Genomic DNA, 15792 nt, shown 5'->3' with positions numbered 1-15792 from the left:
CAGCATGCTTCATATACTGTGGAACCACTCAGTACTCTAAGGTCTTGCTGATGTTTTGTACAGGTGCCTCATTATCTCTTATGATTAAACCTAGAATTCCATTAATTCAATTTTTCTATTTAAAAAATGCTGTGTGTCAAGGTGCTGCAGAAGTGTTTCTGTGTTACATATTGCATAGGCCAGAATAAAGCAAATAAAAAATGGAAATTAAACCAGTTTAACAAACTATTGCTAACTGTTTGGACAAATCATAGTATGACTTTATAAAATTGAGAAATGTATACCTTTGCTGCAGCACAGCGAACAGCCATTGATCGATCAGTTAAACACGAGCGAGCAGCTTTGTAGATATCTCTGTGGCACGGTGCAGCAGTAACTCCTTGCCCAGAAAGAACCTTCTGCAAACTCAGCATAATCTCATATCGTCCTTGGGACTAGATGACAAATTATTCCAGAGGCTGATGTTAAAGGTTCATTCATGTTAATATGATACAATTATACAGTTTCAATGGCTACAAATCAGTAAGCTTGCCAACTTGTATTGAGATTTAGCATTCCCCTGAACATTTAGCACAATAATCAATATTTGAAACTCGTAATTATCTGCTAGACTGGCCGAATATCAAAACAAGTGAAATTATTTCTATTAATCCAGCCATATTTACTTCACAATAGATTCTCTAAACTGTTCCCAGTTCCTGATGGGAAGCCTCTTCTTACCTCAGCACTTTTCATAGCTTTCAATAAGTTCCCTACAGTATCCAGGTATGTATTCCCCAGCATTCTTCCTAGCTTCTCATACAAAGACCCCAAACAAGAAACTGCAGCGCTGTAAAACAAGGCCAACAAACTGAATAAACTGCACTGATTTAAACATAAATATTCTATTTAAAAGAAAATTGCTTGTCCTGTTCTGAAAAACACAAGTTGAAGACATACAAAAGGAAAAAACTGCAGATGCTGGAAATCTGAAATAAAAACAGAAAATGCTGGGAGTACTCAGCACATCAGGCAACATCTGTGGAAACAGAAACAGAAGGGTTCTTTTGAAAGGTCATTAGCCTGAAACAAAATGCTTCTCACTCCACAGATGCCACCTGACCTGTGAAGTATTTCCAGCATTTGCTGCTTTTAAGCTTGAAGACAAAACAGATAATCTTTATTGCATCTGATGTAACATATTAGATTGCCCTAGAAATTGACCTGGTTCCACAAGAGAACTACAAATAAGATGCAAGCTAAATTACCTGGACAATCGGAGTTAGTGAAATACCTTCAGAGGAGGAAAGGTCAATGTGTAAATTTCTGTAGCAAGAACCATATAACAGTTGATTATTGAGATTGTTTTAATACTTATCACACAGAAGCCATACGGTGGCAAAAAGCAAACCAAATTTTTACCTGGGAATGGTATTCTACTGAATTGTTTAAAGTAAGATGTTAAAAACGAAATGTACATTAGAATACCAGTATACAATATCATGGACTAGATTTCCTGTTTCTCCCAGATTTTTGTATGCAGTTGTGGTGCTGCATAAAGTGCCAAGTGGGCACCCAGTATCTCACAACAGAAGCAAGAAAACAAGAGATAATGAGTGCCCATAAGGCCGCTCTTGTGTACCTTCTAGCAGTCAGCGGTATTAGCAGTGGCGTGGGAAATATCTACAATCTCAAAAATGAAAGGAGAGTTAAAAAATGGGGAAACTTTTATAAACAGGATAAAAGAATAGTGAAAAAAAGATAACCTCAGACTATAGATCTTCGAAATAAAAATAATGATAAACCACATTATCAATTTCCAACCATTCCAAGTTTCCATTCACTTGGGTTGGATAACTCGCTAAGTGTGCCCTTGAATTTGGAATTGAAATTGGGGATTTGGGGGACGGGGAGAGCCAGTGAAGCATATTTTAGGTAGACTGGGAATGCAAACTTGTGTAGAAATCTACCAATGTGAAGATGCATCTTTCTGCTCCACTATCACAAAGGAGAGCTTGCTCACAACTGACAACACCCAGAGTTACTTTAGAGTAAAGTACAACTTTTAGTCATATTAAAAGGAAACTTCTAGAGCAGAGTATCTGCTCCCAGGCAAATTTATATTATGCTTTAAAACTTCTGTAGAAACAAAGAAAGGGTAGCTGAAGTAGGGGAGAAATATACAGAGACCACTCTTTCTCAGATTCAGAATTATGCGACTATAGAATACAGTACATTTACCCTTTGCACAAAGCAACAAAGTTTCATTTCTGGATCATATAAATATGGAATGAGTGTTTATCCACTCTAGCTTTCATTAATGCTCCCGCATTAGCTCTGCTATGTAATTTAACAGCAGTACTCAAATTTGTGGGGCTGTCATAATCATGATTTTTCTGGGGGAAAAAAAATCACTTACAGTTTGGTAGGTAGGTAACTCGGTGAGTCATCCTTACTTCTGATGATTTCATTGCACTTGTCGATAGTTTGATACACGGAGAAAGTGTCACCAACTTTATACAGTAAGGCCAGGTTCTCAGCAATTAGCTTGCGGACAGGCGGGCCTGGTGAGCTCTCTAATAAGGCTGTCAGCTGTTCCACAATCTTCTTCTGCTTCTCTTTAATATCATCCTGCCGAGCAAAGGTTCTCAGTAACAAAGCGCTCCATTACAAGTCTGGCAGAAAGACAAACTTTTATTCATATAGCACTTGAGCACACCTCTGACTTTCACTCAAAACAAATGACTTTGTAGATCAGACAGCTATTCTGAACCAACAAAGATTCTACAGAGCCGTAAAATTGCTCAATCACATCCTCACCTATACCTTTGATGCTCTCTCTCACCCTGGCTGTTCCCTTGGTATGGCCCTCATCTCCATTTCCTTAAGTCCATGGGATGCAGACATGAACAGATAATGGTGACATTTGGTCTATCTATTCGTTGCCATATAAAAATCCATTGTGTCCTGTTCTCATCTACCAAAATTGCTCAGTATTCCAGAATCACTGTGGAACGTAAACATCATCCCACGTTTCATGACTGCTAGCTGTTTTTTTTTAAAAACCCTCTACCCATCACATGCATCCTCACCTCCAATAACAAGTGTAAGGATGGATCTATGTGACTAAGATTGAGACCATCCATTCAATCGTCCCTGCTGCAACCACTCTTTTCCCCAGCCAAACATCTCCATGGTTCCCTCCTGTCCAAGTCCTGAGCTTACACATTTCTAGTTTCCCCTCTCATGCCCTCTCAAGTTTACCTTGTCCATATGATCCAGCTCCTGCCTACTCATCCCTATTTCCACTAAACTGCTAACTACCCAACTTCCCTTTTTGACTCCTATGTTAGCTGTCACTGTTGATGGTTTCCTTTCCTCAGGTACTGTCCCTCCTCCTTCAAATCAGCCATTATCAACTCTCGCCTTAAAAAGTATCCCTCGACTCCTTCGTCCTTGCAAACTATTACCTCTTTCCAACCTCCGGTTCCTCTCCCCAGTCCTTGAACATGCTGTTGCCTCCCAAATCCATGCCCATCTTTCTTGAAACTCCATGTTTGAATACCTCTCTTCAGTTTCTAACCCTGTCACAGTGACACCACATTTCTTGTCAAAGTTTATAAAATACTGTGAATGAAAAATTATTCTTCCTTATCCATTACCACCTGTCTGCAGCCTTTGATATGCTTGATGACACCATCCTCCTCCAATACCTCTTCACTGTCATCCAGCTGGGTGTAAGTGCACTGCCCAGTTCCATTCTTATCTATCCAGTCATAGCCAAAGAATCACCGACAATGGCTTATTTTCCTGCTCATGCACTGTTACCTCTGGTGACCCCCCCCAAGGAACAATCCTCTTTCTCATCTACGTGCCCTTAACAACATCACCGAACAACAGAACATCAGTTTCCACCTAAACCACTGATATCACCCAGTTCTACTTCACCACCACCTCTATAGGCCTCTCCACTACACCCCCTACACCTCAACCCCCTCCCATGGCACCTTCCCATGCAACCGCAGAAGGTGCAACACCTGCCCCTTTACTTCCCCTCTCCTCACCGTTCAAGGGCCCAAACACTCCTTTCAAGTGAAGCAGCATTTCACTTGCACTTCCCTCAACTTAGTCTACTGCATTCGTTGCTCCCAATGCAGTTTCCTCTACATTGGAGAGACCAAACGCAGACTGGGTGACCGCTTTGCAGAACACCCATGGTCTGTCCGCAAGCATTACCCAGACCTCCCTGTCGCTTGCCATTTCAACACTTCACCCTGCTCTCATGCCCACATGTCAGTCTTTGGCTTGCTGCATTGTTCTAGTGAAGCTCAACGCAAACTGGAGGAACAGCACCTCATCTTCCGACTAGGCACTTTACAGCCTTCCGGACTGAATATTGAATTCAACAATTTTAGATCATGAACTCTCTCCTCCATCCCCACCCCCTTTCCGATTTCCCCCCCCTTTCTGTTTTTTCCAATAATTTATATAGATTTTTCTTTTCCCACCTGCTTCCATTATTTTTAAGTGTATTTCCATCCATTGTTTTATCTCTACCTTTTAGCCTATTTCGATCCCTTCCCCCCACCCCACCCCCACTTGGGCTATCTGTACCTTGCTTGTCCTGCTTTCTACCCTTAATTAGCACATTCCTTAGATATTATCACCACCTTCAACACCTCTTTGCCCTTTTGTCTGTGATATCTTTTGGTTATCTCCACCTATCACTGGCCCTCTATCCAGCTCTTCTTGTCCCATCCCTCCCTTAAACCAGCTTATATTTCACCTCTTCTATTTTTACTTAGTTCTGCTGAAGGTTCATTCGGACTTGAAACGTTAACTGTGCTCCTTTCCGCAGATGCTGGCAGACCTCCTGAGTTTTTCCAGGTATTTTTGTTTTTGTTCCTAAGGTTAGTGTCTCACTCAAACACAGGGTTTTGACTGCATATCCACCTAAGACCACCCATTTACATCAATCGGCCTGTCTCAGTTCATCTGTTGCTGAAAGCCTCATCCATGTCTTGGTTACCTCTGGATTAGACTATTCCAAAACACTACTGGTCAGTTCCCACGTTCTATCCTCTGTAAGGTCATACCTAGAAGAAAGGAAGATGGTTGTGGTTGTTGGAGGCCAATCATCTCAGCCCCAGGACATTGCTGCAGGAGTTCCTCAGGGTAGTGTCCTAGGCCCAACAAGCGTCAGCTGCATCGTCAATGACCTTCCCTCCATCATAAGGTCCTGCTTCGTCAATGACCTTCCCTCCATCATAAGGTCAGAAATGGAGATGTTTACTAATGATTGCAGTGTTCAGTATCATTCACACTCCTCAGATACTGAAGCAGTCTTGTCCACATGCAGCAGGACATGGGCAACATTCAGGCTTGGGCTGATAAGTGGCAAGTAATATTCGTGCCCCACGAGTGCCAGGTGATGATCATCTCCAACAAAAGACAGTCTAAACATCTCCCCTTGAAATTGCTGAATTACCCAACATCAACATCCTGGGGGTTACCATTGGCCAGAAACTTAACTGGACCAGCCAGGTTAATACTGTGGTTACAAGAGAGAATGGGAATTCTCCAGTAAGTAGCTCACCTCTGACTCCCCAAAGCCTGTCCACCATTTACAAGGCACAAGTCAGAAGTGCGACTCTCCATTTGCCTGCATTAGTGTGGCCCCAAAAACATTCAAGAAGATCAACAGCATCCAGGACAAAGCTGCCCGCTTGATCGCCACCTCATCCATCACCTTAAACATTGACTCCCTCCAGCAACAACACAGTGGCAGCAGTGTACACCATATACAGGATGCACTGCAGCAACTCACCAAGGTGCTCTTCGACAGCACCTTCCAAACCTGCAACCTCTATAACTAGAAGGTCAAGGGTAGCAGATGCATGAGAACATCACCACCTGCAAGTTCCCCTCCAAGCTAAAAACAATCCTGATAGAAACTACATTTACATCCCTTCACCATCACTAGTCAAGATCTAGGAAGTCCCTTCCTAACAGCAGTGTAAGTGTACCTACATCTGTAGCAGTTTAAGGTAGTGCTCAGCACCAGCTTCTCAAGGTCAATTAGGAATGAGCAACAAATGTTGGCCTTGCCAGTGATGCTCACATCCTTTGAAAGAAAAAAAAATTGGTCATCTTAAACTCATGTCCTAACTCGTGCCATTCAGTCCACCCATGACCCCAATGCTCAATGATGTACACTGGCTCTCAACTAATAGACACCTCAATTTTAAAATTCTTATCTTTGTTTTCAAATCCTTCCATGCCCTCACCCCTCCCTATCTCTGTAATTTTCTCGCACCCCACAACCCACAACCCACTTAGAAAACTGCGCTCTAATTTTGCCCTCTTCATCAAGCCCATTTTTAAATCAACCCAACATTGATGGCGGTGCTTTCAGCTGCCTGGACTCTAAGATCTGGAATTCCCTCTGTAAACACTCTCTCCACCACTCTTTCCTCCTTTCAGAGGATCCTTAAAACCTACCTATTTGACCAAGTTTTTCATCATCTGTCCTAATATCTAATTGCAGTTTGGTATAAAATTTTGCTCAACGATGCTCCTGTGAAGCACCTTGGGATGTTTCACTACATTTACGATGCAATATAAACACAAGTTGCTCTGCTGCTGTTGAAATAAGTGACCAGCTAATGAGGAGAAATGTTGGACATATCGCAAAAGATACTGCCTATACTTCAATAATGCAAAGGGATCTTCAATGTCGATCTGAACTCAGTTGAACGCTTCATCCAATACACAGCAGCTCCAATCTGCTCAAGTCCTTACCACTGCTCATCTCAGTGGGAAGTTTACTTCTCTTCAAAAATACATGTTCTCAGCCCATCTTCCCCAGTCAAAAACTGAAGTAAAGGGTGGGGAGAAGGCTAGCTCTTCACAACTATGAACTTCCTTGATTACACCAAGTTGCATGCTTCAGATAAACCTTAGGGATAGGCAACAAAGACAGGCCTTGTCAGCGATATCTACTTCACATAATTGAGTATTCTTAAAAATTGTGATCCCAGACACCAGCAATAACAAAATAGCAATAAAGCAACATAATAACATTCAGTATATGATTATCAAAGTTAACGTATCACATACATCATACAAATATGCAAATCTGTTTTTAAAGCACTTGTAAAAATGTTACTTTATATACTCACGTAAGTTTCAGCTAAGCTCTCTGTATTCTATGGTGACTGAAGACTCAGTGAAGGCCCTGTCCCTCACCACTCCCCAGCACACACATTGTAATCAGCCCCTCGCCCCCCACATGCAACTCCTCTTCCCTATGACCCCTCTCAGTCAGTAGCCCCTCTCCTCAAAGCCCCTTGTCACCTCCCCTCACTCAGCCAGCCCTCTCCCCAACCCTCCCTCCACTCACTCAGCAGACCATATTCCCCTCCTGCCGAACTCAGTGGAGTCTCTCACCAAGCCAAACCCTGTGAAGACTCAGGCTCCACTGCTCCCTCCACCATCCCCACCCCCACCCAGGCCTGCTAAGCCCTGCGGCTCCAACAAGCACGCAGCAGCAGGGCACTTCCTTCTGGTGGGATGGATAATGGGCTAGCTCAAGGTTGTGTGATGGCTCCCCGGGTCCTGCTCCCGGCCCTGTTACTGTCAGAGATTTTCCAGGCTGAGAGGAGGCAGAAGTCAGGAAAAAAATTAAAAGGGTGGAATTCCATTATCCAAAAGACGAAATTCTGCCCAATGGCAGAAATTTCTCATCTCTGACCCTGCCACACAGGGTCCTATTGACTTCTTTCCTTATTTATTTTCTCCAACCAAACTGATCTTCCAAGCTAAGATCATTTCTCACAACTGCACTAACCTCATCCTTTATTAGAGAGTTCCCGACCTCCTTTTCCTATCTGCCAACCCTTCCGAAATGTCGTCATATTCATTTATTTTTAATTGTGCTATCAATTCATCAGTCTTGTTATGCTGCATTCATTCAGATAAAGAGCTTTTAATTATATCTTTCTATTGTTTGTTTCCTACTCTGACCCTATACGCTGACTCATGTTTGTATGCTCTGTCCCTTCCTGTCATGATCTGGTTATCACTACACATAATCACTACCCTGCACTATTACCTTGTCCTTTCTCGTATTTTCTAAATTTCCCCTCACTTGAACCTCCCCTGCCCCATTATTTTGTTTAGAGCATTATCTACAGCCCTAGTTATTTGATTTGCCAGGACACAGGTCCCAGCATGATTCAAGACTGTCTCAAAGAAACAACTCACTCTTTTCCCAGTACTGGTGCCAGTACCCCATGAACTGAAATCACAGAATCACACAGTGCAGAAGAGGCCCTTCCGCCCATCGAGTCTGCACCGACACATGAGAAACACCTGACCTGCCTACCTAATCCCATAGCCTTGAATGTTATGATGTTCCAAGTGCTTATCCAGGTACTTTTTAAAGGATGTGAGGCAACCCGCCTCCACCACCCTCTCAGGCAGCGCATTCCAGACCGTCACCGCCCTTTGGGTAAAAAAGTTTTTCCTCACATTCCCCCCTAAACCTCCTGCCCCTCACCTTGAACTTATGTCCCCTCGTGACTGACCCTTCAACTAAGGGGAACAGCTGCTCCCTATCCACCCTGTCCATGCCCCTCATAATCTTGTACACCTCGATAAGGTTGCCCCATAGTCTTCTCTGCTCCAATGAAAACAACCCAAGTCTATCCAAACTCTCTTCATAACTTAAATGTTTCATCCCAGGCAACATCCTGGTGAATCTCCTCTGCACTCCCTCCAGTGCAATCACATCCTTCCTATAATGTGACTGCCAGAACTGCACACAGTACTCCAATGGGGAAAAGGCAGGAAAGTGGAGTTGAGGATGATCAGATCAGCCATGATCTCACTGAATGGCAGAGCAGACTCGATGGGCTGAATGGCCTACTTCTGCTCCTGTGTTTTATGGTCCTATCTACGTCATTGGTACCTACATGGACAATGGCAACTGAATCTTTCCACTCCCATACCATGTTCCTTTCCAACCCCTTGGAGATGTCTTTAATTCTGGCATCACAGCCTTCGGTATTCATGCGCTTGGCTGTAAAGAACAGTATCTATCTCCATAACTATACTGTCCTCTATTGATACTACACTCCATTTTACTCCCCCAACTTGAATGGTCCCCTGGAACATGGTGCTATGGTTAGTTTGCTCATCCTCCTTGCAGTCCTTATAGCCTGTGTATACAAGAGCAAGAACCTCATATCCATTTCACAAGCACAAGGCTGAGACTCCTCCAATGCTACCTTCTAGATCCCCATATCTGCCTCATTTGCATTCACACCTTCCTGTCCCTGACCATGGGCCAAATTTTCATACTTAAAAGTACTTAACCCAAGGGCTGTGACTGCCTCCTGGACGAAGTGTCTAGGTACCTTTCTCCCTCCCTTATGCACGTGCCCAAGCTCAGACTCCAGCTCATCAACTCTGAGTTTTGAAGTTCGTCAAACTGCAGATACTTAATGTAGATGTGATTTTTGTGGATCACACTGGTATGCACCAGTGCAGAGAGCAACCAATGGCACCTTAACTATGGCTGCTCTTGGTGCAATTTTTGGAGTGACCACTTGCCTAACTGCGCAAATCCGAGAAACAGAAAATGATCCATTGAATTATTTCATTGGAGGTAGTGCTTCAGGAGTCTTTCTCAAAGTGAGAGCTCACAGCTACATGGACTGATATCTCAGCCTGCCTTGGCCTTGGCGTATTTGCAGCTCTCACGAAGATGGGCAAGATGGAAGGTTAGCGCTTAGCAGGACCTCCCAAACTTTGAAAACAGCTCAAGCAGTGCAAACTATTGTAATAGTGTATCCAGTCCAATAAAACAAATATAATTCTGAAAAAAAAGCTACCACATGCTACAGCTGCAACACATTATCTGCCCTGCCTTCTGCTATTTTATTTAACTAATTAGGTTTTCAAGTTTTGAAATATCACAATTGTGGAGTCAAACCTGGAGGTCCAGATACAAAGATCATTAAAAGTCATGAAGATAAAGAAAATAATCAAAAAGTCTAATGGAGCGCTAGCCTATAAATCTAGAGGACTACAATACAAGCCACATCTAAGCCATTCAATGCCCTGGTTAGATCTCATCTGGAGTTCTGCAAGCAGTTCTGGGCATCACACCAAAAAGGATATATTGGCCTTGGAGGGGATGCATCATAGGTTTACCAGAATGATACCTATAAGGGTTATATTACAAGGAGAGATTATGCAAACTAGAGTTGTGTTCCCTATAATTTAGATGGTTAAGGGATGGTTTGATCAAAATTTTCAAGATATTAAGGGTAACAGATAATTTTTGTCTATCTACCCTATCGCCAATGGCTTGAGAGTCTAGGTCCAGGGGTTTATACTTAGGAGGGAAATTAGTTAACACTTCTACATAAAAAGGATGGTAGAAGTTTGGAATTCTCTTCTGCAAAAGGAAATAAATGAAAAATCAATTGTTAATTTTAAATCTGAGACTGATAGATTTTTGTTAACCAAAGATATGAAGGGAAATGGGGCAAAATCAGGTACATGGAGTAAGATAATAGACCTGCCATGATCTCATTACATGGCAGAAGAGGCTCAAGGAGCTAAATGACCTACACCTACTCATCTGCTCCGCTATTGAGCAGAACTTGGAAGAAGCATTGAGAGTAGCAAGGGCACCGAATTTCCCCTTGTGGGAGAAACTAGAACTGAAGGGCACAGATTAAAAATAAGGGGTCTTCCATTTAAGATGGAGATTAGAAGAATTTTTTTCTCGAGAGTTGAGAGTCTTAGGAATTCTCTTTGCCAAAGAGCAGTGGAGGCAGAGTCTTTGAATATTTTAAAGGTTGAGTTAGATTGCTTCCCGACTGACAAGGGAGTCAAACGGTAGAGGGAACAGACAGGAAAGCAGAGGCCACAATTTGAACAGGCATGATCTTATCAAATGGCAGAGCAGGCTCAAGGGGCCAAATGGCCTACTCCTATTCCCAATTTGTACGTTTGACATTTTTCAGTCTGTTCTGGAGTTTTACTTGGAGCTGCTGTACTTGGTCACCGTCTTTGTCCCTTCTGACATGGCATGCTTGACCAGTTCCCTGGGCAGCAGCAGACGCACAGCGGTCTGGATCTCCCGGGAGCTGATGGTGCTGCGCTTGTTATAATGGGCCAGGTGGGAAGCCTCACCGGCGATGCGCTCAAAAAGATTGTTCACGAACGAGTTCATGATGCTCATGGCCTTGAAAGCGATGCTGGTGTCGGAATCAACCTGCTTCATCACTTGGTAGATGTAGATGGAGTAACTCTCCTTCCTCGACTTTTGCCGCTTCTTCCCGGCCTTTGCTGACTGTTTCTTTAAGGCTTTCTTGGCTCCCTTCTTGGGAGCTGGCTTCTTCTCATCAACCATCTTCAGTTTCAGTATGTTTGAACATGCTAATCGTGGATTTTAACACTGACCAAGCTGGCTGAGTCCTGAAGGACATCATTAACAGATTGGGCCTGCAGCAGGTGATCACAGAACCAACACAAGGGAAAAAAGCCTACCTAAACTCATCAGCACCAAAGTGCCTGTCACATATGCATCTGTCCATGGCAGTATTGGCATCCATTACCTGGCCATCACCCAGTCCTTGTGGAGCGGTCAGAGGCTAGGTATTGTGTGGTGAGTGGCTCACCTCTTGACTCTCCCATGCCTTTCCACCATCAGCGAGGCAAAAGTTAGGAGTGTGATGCATCCCATTTGCCAGGATATGGCTCCAACCACACTCAAGTAGTCTGTTACCAGAGAAAACAGCCCTCCTATTTGACAACCCATCCACCACCTTAAACATTCACTTGCTCCACCACCAACACACAGCAGCACCAGTGTGTACCATATACAAGATGCACAGCAGCAACTCGCCAAGATTTCTTTGACAGTAGTTCCCAAACCTCTGCCACCTACAAGAACAATGGCAGCAGCACATGGGAACACCATCACCTGCTGGTTCCAGTACAAGTTTTTTTAAAAATTCATTCATTCATGGAATGTGGGCGTCACTGGCGAGGCCAGCATTTATTGCCCATCCCCAATTGCCCTTGGTCAATGGTAACCCCTAGGATGTTGATAGTGGGGGATTCAGTGATGAATATCAAGGGGTGATGGTTAGATTCTCTCTTGTTGGAGATGGTCATTGCCTGGCACTTGCATGGTGTGAATGTTAATTGCCACTTGTCAGCCCAAAACTGAATAGTGTTCAGGTCTTGCTGCATTTGGACATGGACTGCTTCAATATCTGAAGAGCCACAGATGGTGAACATTGTGCAATCATCACTTTTGACCTTATAATGGAAGGAAGGTCACTGATGAAGCAGCTGAAAATGTTTGGGCCTAGGACACACACCATCTTGGAACTATATCACCACTCATTCATTGACACTGGGTCAAAATCCTGGAACATCCTCCCTAACAGCACTGTAGGTATACCTACACCAAATGGACTTCAGCGATTCAATAAAGTGGCTCATCACCACCTTCTCAAAGGCAATTTGGTATGGGCAATAAATGCTGGCCTTGCTAGCGATGTCCAAATCCTATGAATGACTGAAAAGTAATATTTTAAAAGTAGATTAATACAAAAATGTAATTCTTACCTTCTAATTACTGGTCTTTACCAAGGGCCTACACACTGGAGGCTGAGAAACTAAAATAGTGGCTCCACGGTGAAACCCGTGCACACAGATTCAAAACAGCATCTTTTCAAACCACACTCACTTAGTGTTACACAACACCTGTTGTTGTACAAGTGATGCAGACTTTATGTGATGAGCAAGCTGTCATGCTTTTAACATTAAAAGTCCTGTCACAGCACCATTTGGATGCATAACATGAGATTTGCAAATAAACATGAACACCTTTGCACTGGGATTTCCTATTTTAGGAGTTGGGGTTGGCAGTTTTTAAATGGAACATTTGTGCCTCATTTGTTCAATATTTAAATATATATGGCATTGCCAATTCTTTCACTGCCCTCATTGCTTGTTGCAAACACCCCAAAAGCTTTCCAACTACATTACCAGATATCAAATCATAAATGAATCTTAGGAAGTCATACAAAATTGGAATGCTATTCAATCATGAGGCACAAAAGAGCCAAATCTGATCCTGTCCAACAAGGGTCATTGGGTAGCCATCAAGAGTGACATAAGTTGACTTTCTTCTCCCAAACTGAGAGTGCACAACTAACTGAAGAGTTCTGGCCAACATCAGTTAACTCAGGCAAAGACAAAACACTATGGATACTGGAAATCTAAAAAAAACCAGAAAATGCTGGAAACACAACAGAGCAGGCAGCAAGTGTGGAGAGCAAAATAGTTTTCGGATCATGACCTCCCTTCAGAATTGGCCAAAGTTAGAGATACAACAGACTTAGCAAATACAGAAGTGGGTGAGGGGTGATGCTGGTGGGAAGAAACAACAGGTGAAAGATCTGTGCTAGTGTGCAAGATAGGAGTGTTTAAATGACAAAAGATTGATGATGCAAGACAAAAGGAACTTGAAAAGAAAATTAGGAAAGCTAAGTGAGTGTATGAGAAAGCACTGATGGGTAGAATAAAGGAAAACCCAAAGGGTTTTTTTAAATATATAAAGAGCAAGAGCATAACTAGGGAAAGAGTAGGGCCAATTAGGGACCATAGAGATAATCTGCATGTGGACCCGGAAGGCATGGGTACAGTCCTCAATGAACACTTTGTTTCGGTCTTCACAGTGGAAAAGGACGACGCAGGTATAGGCATCAGTGCGGAGGACAGGGTGAAATACTAGAGGAAATTAACAGAGAGAGCGAAAGCGCGACAGACAGACAGAGAGAGGAGGTACCAGAAGGTGTAGCAGTCTTAAAAGTGGATAAATCCGCAAGCCCAGATGAGATGTATCCCAGGCTGTTGAGGGAGACAAGGGAAGAGATATCCTTCCTCACCAGGTACTTCGATAAGGTGGGGAGCGGCACCGAGATTCGCGACGACTTGGGGATCTGGACAGGCAAACGCCAGTTTAAGGTCACGCTAAAGACCGACGGTAAGGGAGCCATTTTCCACCCTCCTTCCAGATTCGCTATCGGGGGAAACCGTGGCTACCTGGTCTACGCTGGGCAACCCAAGCATTGTCGCTCATGCGGCAAGGCTGGTCATGTGGCGGCCAACTGCAGCGCCTCCCTCTGCAAGATCTGCAAACAGGAAGGGCACCAGACAAAAGACTGCAAACAGGCTAAGTGCTGCAACCTGTGTAGCGAGGCAGGTCACCTCTACAGGACCTGCCCCAAACGCTGCCGTACTTACGCACAGGCAGCCAAAGCCAACGAGGGGGAAGCAGAAGAAATGCTTCGTGTCACTCCAACCACCAAGGCCCCCAGGGAGCTCAACGGGACAAAGGAGGACACAGAGAGAGACAAGGTGGAGGAAGAGATTGAGGCAACAGATAGCCAATCAGCAGCACTACCCCCTGAACCTCCCAGTCCTCAGGACAGCGAATCAATGGAGGAGGAGGCAGCAGTGGAAAAGCAGCAGGGGGAGTGGCAGACGGTGAAGAGAGCCAAAAGGAAGAAGGAGCGAAGAAGAAGCAAAGCCACTTCCCAGACAAGTGGCAAGAGGCGTCTCCCATCCGACATGGATGACAAAGGCAGCAGCTCTTCGGATGAAGAAGTGCCAGGGCGGCACCAACAGAAGAGGCGGCAAAGCTCCAGGGCACTGGAGGACGAGACACCCGAGCTCCAGAACATTGGAGACAACAAGGAGACCAGCGCACCCCAACTTTGCCTGCAACCTGAGGAGGCCAGTGCACCACAGCCTCTGGAATCTGGGAGCAGTGAGGCAATCATCGCACCCCAGCTCCGGGAAGCCGGGAACAGCAACACCCCAGAGGGGGTGAGTTTTGGAGAAGCTTCTCCAGCAAAGGTCATCTCAAAACCCGCTCTCTACGCGAACCCCCAGATGCCACCTGAGCAGAACACTGCCAAGGAGAACTACCTCAGCCCATCCAAAGTGAAGTAATTTGAGCTCACTATGGGTATGAAGGAGCAGACTAAAGGTCTGGGACTCTCAGAGACAACGGGTTTGGTAGGAGAATAAATGCTTTAAAATGGGTTTAAAGATTGTATCCATAAATGTGCATAGCATTAAATCTACTACGCGATGTGTTGCGACCTTGGACTACCTTGCCAAGGTCAAAGCTGACCTGTTGTTTCTGCAGGAGTGTGCGATACCGCACCTCAGCTCCTACAGGCAATGGTCACGATGGTGGTCCCATGGGCCATCGATCTGGTCGGGCGGAAACGACTCTCGTTCCTCCGGCCTGGGTATTCTGCTGCGGGAGGCAACTTCACCGTCTCCGAGGTTAAGGAAGTGGTGGGCGGGCGCCTCCTCGTAGCAGACGTAATGTACATGAACGCTCCACTCCGGTTAATTAACGTGTATGGCCCGTCACAAGGGGCCGAGCGGCTGGAGGTTTTTCAGCAGCTCCCACTGCTGCTGGCGACCTCCAAACCGGTCATTCTGGGCGGTGACTTCAACTGCATCATCGATGCGGCTGGACGATCCAGCAGGGCCGACAGCAGATTGGACGCTACGTCCAAATCCCTGATGGAAACAGTTAAGGATGCCAAGCTGCACGACGTCTTCAGCAACCCTGCAGACGGAGCGCAGCGTAGATACCCCTGGTCGCGGCCAGACGGGTCCATTCGTTCCAGGATAGACTTCCTGTTTGTGTCCCGTGCATTAACAGTCAGATCCACTGACGTCAAGCCGGTGTTTTTTTCT

General features: G+C 44.7%; 2 protein-coding genes across 6 annotated transcripts in view; both read right to left on the bottom strand.

Annotated features, from left to right (window-relative positions):
* heatr5a (HEAT repeat containing 5a) overlaps window positions 1-15792 on the bottom strand; it is a 170015-nt gene that overhangs the window by 126557 nt on the left and 27666 nt on the right. For 4 of the 5 annotated variants that reach the window (XM_078562846.1, XM_078562845.1, XM_078562848.1 and 1 more), the window contains exons 3-5: window positions 2399-2610; window positions 721-829; window positions 285-434 (exon numbers count right to left, since the gene is read on the bottom strand). In XM_078562846.1, coding sequence (XP_078418972.1) covers window positions 285-434; window positions 721-829; window positions 2399-2610 — 471 coding nt within the window. Of the gene's footprint in view, window positions 1-284; window positions 435-720; window positions 830-2398; window positions 2611-15792 lie in introns of those variants that run through there. The other variant, XM_078562849.1, reaches the window with a different exon arrangement.
* Window positions 11033-11407, bottom strand: LOC144693493 (histone H2B type 1-H-like). The gene has a single exon (XM_078563343.1). The coding sequence runs from the start codon at window positions 11405-11407 to the stop codon at window positions 11033-11035; it is 375 nt and encodes a 124-aa protein (XP_078419469.1).

Source organism: Cetorhinus maximus, chromosome 18, assembly GCF_964194155.1.
Source record: "Cetorhinus maximus chromosome 18, sCetMax3.hap1.1, whole genome shotgun sequence".
Taxonomy (NCBI): Eukaryota; Metazoa; Chordata; class Chondrichthyes; order Lamniformes; family Cetorhinidae; genus Cetorhinus; species Cetorhinus maximus.
The sequence above is the reverse complement of the archived record's forward strand: the minus strand, read 5'-3'. Positions and strand labels throughout refer to the sequence as shown.

What these genes read in the sequence shown, in the direction of transcription:
- LOC144693493 (XM_078563343.1), bottom strand. Translation starts at nt 11,407, where the DNA reads ATGGTTGATGAGAAGAAGCCAGCTCCCAAGAAGGGAGCCAAGAAAGCC.